This window comes from Berghia stephanieae, chromosome 10 (assembly GCF_034508935.2).
Source record: "Berghia stephanieae isolate SIO BIC M18660-M18661 chromosome 10, UCSD_Bste_1.3, whole genome shotgun sequence".
NCBI lineage: Eukaryota > Metazoa > Mollusca > Gastropoda > Nudibranchia > Aeolidiidae > Berghia > Berghia stephanieae.
In genome coordinates this window covers 38,879,454-38,886,953 of record NC_088369.1, presented here as the reverse complement: position 1 = coordinate 38,886,953, position 7,500 = coordinate 38,879,454, and the positions used below count along the sequence as shown (strand labels likewise).

The 7,500-nt window shown below is 38.4% G+C and overlaps 2 protein-coding genes across 2 annotated transcripts in view; both read right to left on the bottom strand.

The window, feature by feature from the left end:
• Nucleotides 1-3,990, bottom strand: part of LOC144981098 (uncharacterized) — a 62,931-nt gene extending 58,941 nt beyond the window's left edge. The window contains exon 1 of the mRNA XM_078929224.1: nt 1-3,990. This exon is cut by the window's left edge and continues 811 nt beyond it. Within this exon, the coding sequence (XP_078785350.1) occupies nt 1-3,846 (3,846 nt within the window). The 5' untranslated portion in view covers nt 3,847-3,990.
• LOC144981101 (uncharacterized) overlaps nt 1-7,500 on the bottom strand; it is an 860,429-nt gene that overhangs the window by 151,068 nt on the left and 701,861 nt on the right. The window lies entirely within an intron of this gene.

The window sequence follows — 7,500 nt, the reverse complement described above, 5'->3', positions numbered from 1 at the left end:
CGAACTGGAAGGGGCTGTCTCGAAAGATTGAGGCCGAGGAGACGTCGAGGCGCTGCTAATAGTGCTGGGGGTCGTGGTCGTTGTGGTTGTTGCAGTGGTCATGGAGGTGGTTATGGTTGTGGTAAACGTGGCGGAGGTATCGGTATCGTCCTCCCCGTTTTCACTAGATACGGAGGTCGTGGTGGTGGTTTGCTGAGATGGTATCACTGTGGTTGTCGGTTTGTTGGTCGTGGAGGTTGTTGTTGATGTTTCTGTAGGCGGTGGAGAAGAAGTGCACTGAGTCATGGCAGTGGAGTCGTTTTGAAGACTCGATGGTGAAGACGTTGTAGGAAACGTCTCGATTTGAGCGGTGGATGGAGCTGATGAAGATGAGGCGGACATTGACAAAGAAGACTGAACGGTTGGGGTTATCGCATCTAATCCTGATGAATCGACTGGTTCTTGAAGTAAGGATGACGATGACACTGCTGCTTCTGGTGGGAATTGTGGTGGAAGCAGTACGGGTGGTGGCTGCGATAAAGGCTGCTGGTGATGTGGAGCATACGGGGTTGGAGAAGGCACTTGTTGGAGAAACAGAGGTGGAGAGTTTGGGTGGTGAAAGACGGAGGACTGTGGGGTATTGTACATCTGTTGTTGTTGGTGGTGGTACTGGGAGATATGAGATGGGTAGTGGGGTGGGGGTGGTGGATGCGGGGGTAGATATTGGTGGGGGTGTTGGTAAGATGACTGGTGAGGGAAATTTTTGTTTGGATTGGGGAAAAAATCTCTGGTTGATGAAAGGTTGTTGGGGATACCCCCGGAAGACATGATGGTGTTGTTGGTGGTACTGTTATTGTTGTTGTTGTTGTTGTTAATGCTGGAGTTACTATTCATTGGTGGTGGAGGTGGGGGTGGGGGTATGAAAGACGGGAGGTTAGAGCGGTCTGAAAAATTCTGTGGTGGTGGAGTGGGGAGAAGGGGTTGTTTGTGTCGGCGTTTCTTGCCATTTTGTAATGTGAGCTGGGAGGGGTGGCGGGGTCGAGGAAACATGTTATTGTTGTTGTTAATATTGCCGTTGTTATTATTATTACTATTGTTCCTAACAACGCCCGGTGCTGGTCCGCCACTTGCACCTGATCCATTCAAGGATTTGGAAGACTTTAAGGCATCTGCTGAAGACAACGAACTTGATAGGGATGACGACGATGAGATTGAAGATGGGGGAGATGAGAAGGAGGTCGGTACCGTTGAGAAGTTTGGAGCTGCCACTGCCGAGGACAAGTTACCCCCACTGGAGATTCCACCGACACCATGTTCTGTAAAATTTTGAGCAGTGACTAGATTTGAAGGATCACCATCGTACACAATGGAATACCCCGAGGACTCCACGACCTTTGGACCAGAATTTGACTGTTGTTGATGGGGTTGGTAGAAGGGACTGCCTGACGTGGTCGTGTAGTCCCTGTAAAAGTTTTCAGAGGGGTTTTGGGAGGATTGTTGCATGAACATAACCGGATAATAGGCCGCGGGGTGGGGTTGATATAGCATAGATCCGTCTGGGCCAGCCATGATGCATCCTCCGTTCGTGTTTGGGGATGGGTACATGTGTTGGGGGTAAGGGAAAGAGTATGATGCCTGGTACGGCGATTGAGGCATAGGATAAGAGGGATCCTGCTGCTGTTGCCATTGTGGTTGGAGGTGAAGCTGCAAGTTGTGTTTTGAATAGACGCTGCTTTCCACCGGGACAAGATTGCTGTCTACTTTTCTTGAAGCGTCATGTTGCAGTTGTTGCTGCTGTTGCTGCTGCTGTTGTTGTTGTTGTTGTTGATTATGTTGTTGTTGCTGCTGCTGCTGCTGTTGAGCTGCCGATTTGGTTGAGTTGGTCTGCGGATTGACTCGTGCTATGGGAAGGTTAGACTGATGATGATGGTGTCCGTGGAGTTTTGAGTGATCCCGTTTGATGGTACCGGCGCCCTTCTCCATCGAAGAACTCCCAGAGAGAGGAGTGTCCAAAGAAACATTACAGCTCGAACTTTCTTGTTCCTCCCTACTGTTTTCCAATATGGTGGGAGGGGTTGTGTTTTCTACAGGATGCCCGTTTTCTTCACCCCCAATAAATAACCCAGAATCTTCCAAACAGGGCCGAATGGGTGTGAACAAGAGTTTGGGGCAAACCTGAGGGTAAGAGCTGGATCTTTGCAGCCTCTGTCCTTCCCCAGGCGTGCTGGAAGTATCTGAATCCCCGCTGAAGTCGGGGCCCAGGGATCTCTGCCTCTGTTCTTCGTGACTGTCGATGGTCCTCTCCATACTGTGTGAGAATGTTGTGTTTCTTTTCCTCTGTGTCATCGTATCGTCTTGACTACTTATAGGGATTTCAATATCATTATTTTTCACAGAATCCAACACAGTAGAAGCCGAAAGATTAATGACCTTATCTTCTACACTCAGTGTGTTTGTACTTGTTTGGTCCCTCTGCCACGGTAAGCGTTCTAATACAGGGGATGATGAGGAAGAGCTCATTGGGTCATTTTCAGGCATGTCGGCGACTTTGACTTTACAAGTTTCGCTGGAAGACGAACTATCACACCTATTGTTTGTGTTTGGATCGTTTAAACTAGACTTCAAAATTTTGACAGAACCCTGACTCCCACTACCACTACTCGTCTGCTGGGGTTTAGAGAGCAAAGGTAAGACTTCGCCGTGTAAAATGGCGCCGGAATCGCCTTCAGAATCAACCTTTGACGAAAGATGATGATGGTTTACAGGAAAGTCTTTCGTGTCTCTAAGCACTGGCTCATCCACACTAGAACCAAAAGACTCATTCTCGTCCTTTTCAGGTTCGATATCACAAGAATAATTATTATCGCTAGTTTTATTATTATTATTATTATTATTATTATTATTGTTATTATTATTATTATTATTATTATTATTATTATTGCAATGGCCCCCATTGGCGTTACCATTGATGACGTCACAGTGACGCGGAGACGAGAAGCCGTCGCATGATGCACTCTTACTAATCGTTATTCTCCCATTCTTTATAGTTATATCATCAATATCACAGTGAGACAATTTGTCGCTTTTCCCCTCAAGAGGATCTTGATCCACCTTAGCATTACTACGGTTGCAAGTAGAAGAGGTCTTGGACCTGTCCGCCGAAGAATTGCTACTCCCTTTTATAACCTCCCCAACTCTAACAACGTCTATTTCACCAACCTCCTCATTGCTGGTATTATTATTATCATCATCGTTACAATAATTTTCATCTACCTTACCAGTATCGACTCCAGACGACAACAAGTAAGCCTGACGAAAACACGACGATGAAGACGATGACGATGACGGCAAGGATGTCATTATCACCAACTTACCAGTATTGTCCTTGTCGTTGTTATTATTATTATTATTATTACTTCCACAGTTCGCAAACTCCAATATTTCGGCGTGCGGCGACTCGCACGACGACGAGGACGATAACATGTCCGACGAGTTGAAGGTGATAGATGATTCCGACAAGGACAGGGACGACATGTCCGCCGTGTCGTTGGATGTGCTGGACGACGGCGACAGCAAGGACGGGGACGGGGATGTCGTGGACACAGCCACCGAGGGCTCCCCTAAATTCACCATAGCTGCTTCCTCTGACAACACCGTTACGCTTCCACTTACACTACTATTACTACTTTCATTAATAACAATATCACTGTTACTACTACTACTACTACTACTACTACTACTACTACTACTACTACTACTACTACTACTACTACCACCACTACTATTACTATTGTTACTGCTGCCGCTGTTACTGCTTCCTCCTGTTGCAGATGTCGAACTCTCGTCGTCCGACAATTCCAAAGTCATGTTAAACTGATAATAAATCCGATTGAAATAATATTACTACTATTGATACAAAATACAATTTGACACTTTCACAATATTATTATTATTATTCATATAAATAGGCAAATTCTTGAATACAGTGATGAGAAATAGAAATTAATAGTTTTCCAAGAGTCAATGGTTGTTGAATCGTTAATTATCATTACTTTCATCATCATCGATCATCGTCATTATTATTATTTATATCGTCATCACCATCAACCCTGTCCGCGAATCACCACTGCCAACATCATCGTTACAGGCAATTTTCACACATTCACTTGATGGCACAGATTGGCAACTCCACGAAATATGACATTGTTTATCCAGTTCTCCTTATCGTAAGAATACCGAAGTCAGTCAAATGGAACACAGGAGGTTGATCATATAATATTATTATCTAGTATTCTAAAATCGAGTTCAATGGACCATTTTCCTATATTATGTCACCAGAGTTCAAAGTTGAATTTATTTTGAGGCCTAAATTGTTTAGAACACTGAATAAATAAAAGCATTTTTTATAAGACAAAATACACATAATATTTTGTAGCCAACACACACAACACACCAGATATTATATTACTGTAAAAACTTAAGTAAACTGACAATGACCAAATAAAAATGGCTATGTTGACAAACGTTGACTCCTAAACTTAGTTATCTATCTTACTTAAAACTATAGCATGATTGGATTCTTATATCAAATCAATAATCACGACATGGGCCACTAGAAAAAGACGCTTTAGAGTAGATTTTAAAGATTAACTTGTAAAGACAATATTCAACTTAAATGAGTACAGCTTTAAAAAAAAAATAAAAAAAAGAGCAATACACTTATCACGGAACGTTTCGACCTTAAAACCCTTCATAAGAAAACAACAATAAATAAATTAATTAATTAAAGAAAATAAATAAAAGAAAATAAATAAATAAATAAAATGATTCTGGTAAAACCATTTTAATTATTTCCGTTGGTGGCTGAAGACGAGTTTACATTTTTAAGCCAAAACAAAATCTGTTCTTTTTTTTTTTTTCAGGACGTTATACTAGATTAACTTATTCATTCCGATAACCATTTTTTTTATTTAAAATGTTTATAAAAATATCGATATATCAACAAGTTGGGGGCTACAAACTTAGTCAACCGATATTTGAAGAATAAGTTTTCTGACCAAAATGAAAAAAAAAAAACAAAAAAAACAGTAGATATTTGATAATATTTACACACGTAAAAACCAAATATTAAGGAAAACCCGGAATTAACTTAATCCGTCATTGACACCACACAAGTATGACGTCACTACTTTCGATATGGTGGGGAAGATCCCTGCCTAATGATACATTATCACTTTATATTCTATTTTAGTTCTATCCTACTCCTATAAATTTGTTCACCCGGTTCATGATTGAAATTAAAATTGCGGTCGCGATTGTATTATAAAATCAAACGGAAAACCCTTAACCCACTCAACCCTAACACCGACTATATCCGTAGTTTACCCGGGGTTACTTTTACCCCATGCCCATCTATTACATCTTTATGAAACAAATTATAGGAGTAGTATCAAAGATAGTGTTTTTAGTTTTTACGTGTTAATGATAGTTGAATAAAACCATCTATGTACATGCTCATTTTTAAGACTTTTTTTTTTCTTCTAATTTCTAAAAGTTCCAAAAATCTCTAGGATTGAGTGAGTTAACTGTTACAGGATCTAAGCTACTCATGACCTCTTTTGTTTTATCTATGCATCTATTTATTAAACTATCCGTTTTATTTATTTATTTATGTATTTATTTATTTATTTATTTATTTATTTATTTATTTATTCATTTATTAATTTATGTATTTATATTTTTAAATTTATTTATGTATTTAATTATTTCTTTTTTGTTGATTATACTTTTTCACAGACCTAGCTAGTGTTACAACAAAAAAAAAATCCGTAAGAATTACGAAATTTTGGCTCAAATTCAGAACATTTCTGGGTCATTAAAACCTATCTTATTGGAAAACAAAAGTTGAAGCCAGAGTGATTGATTACAAGAATTTTGGAATGTTATCTAATCACTGCGATGACAAATTAATTGTTGATCTGTTAATTTCCCTATGGCGACTACAATTTTTTTATTATTATTATTATTATTATTATTATTATTATTATTATTATTATTATTATTATTATATTATTATTTATTATTATTTATTATTATTATTATTATTATTATTATTATTATTATTATATTATTATTATTATTATTATTATATTATTATTATTATTATTATTATTATTATTATTATTATTATTATTATAAGACGAATGCTTCTCAATCGCAAACAGACCGACAACGTTCACTACATCTCCTTAATTAAACGGAATGAATTAACACTAGGTATTTATTTATCCACAACAAAATATCCACAATTACAATCAGTAAATTACATAACGTTTCATTCATCGTACAAAGATATGCCTATAGATCGTGCCTAAAACTACATCCAAACCTCAGCAACGAACAGAGAGTAAATAATAATATTATGAATGAATTCCGAAACGTAAACTGACATTCAATGCTTGTCCTTAAATTATAAAACGAGATAAAATTTCAAACTGACTCCATTCACAAAGAAGACATAATTAAAACACACCCACAAATCATTGAAATAAAGTAAGCAACATTTTAGAATAGATTGAATATTATAGCTAGATCTATCAAAACTCCCACCACTACAATCCACATTTCAGTCGAGAAGAAAGGTATAAATAAAATGAATGAATGAAAATTACAAATAGAACAGGATAAAAGTAATATCATAGCTAGATCTATCAAAACTCCCACCACTACAATCCACATTTCAGCCGAGAATAGAAGAAAGGTATAAATAAAATGAATGAATGAAAATTACAAATAGAACAGGATAAAAGTAATATCATAGCTAGATCCATCTTAACTTCTACCACTATATTATATCCACATTTCAGCCGAGAAGAAAGGTATAACTAACACGAATGAATGAATGAATGAAAATTACAAACAGAACAGGCGAGCGTGAGAAAGACAACTGACTTAACTCACTCAGCAGCAATCGTAATAGAAACTGAATCGCTAGTGTGACAACACTCCATAATATGCTAGTATATATATAGGCTAAGAGGCAAACTTTGAAGCGATAACAGTTAACAGTTGGAATTACACACAACCAACCCACCCACGCCTCTTAAGTTTGGTTCGCTGGGATATCGTTTTCATTTCCAAAACCTGCTCTGGGAAGTTTTTAAAATTTAGCCGATGCTATTTTAAGAAACCCGAATCAACTGGTGATTAAAATGGAGAGAGAGAGAGAAAGAGAAAGAGAGAGAGAGAGAGAGAGAGAGAGAGAGAGAGAGAGCGGGGGAATAATATCATATTACCATTACGACATAAAGGATTTTTCGAATTGCAATCATGTGAAGCAGATTATGATCACTCAAGTCTGTATTATTGTAACCATTCTCTCTCTCTCTCTCTCTCTCTCTCTCTCTCTCTCTCCTCTCTCTTCTCTCTCTCTTCTCTCTCTCTTCTCTCTCTCTCTCTCTCACACACACACACACACACACACAATGTTTATCTCGTCTATATCACACATTTGGTTTGGGT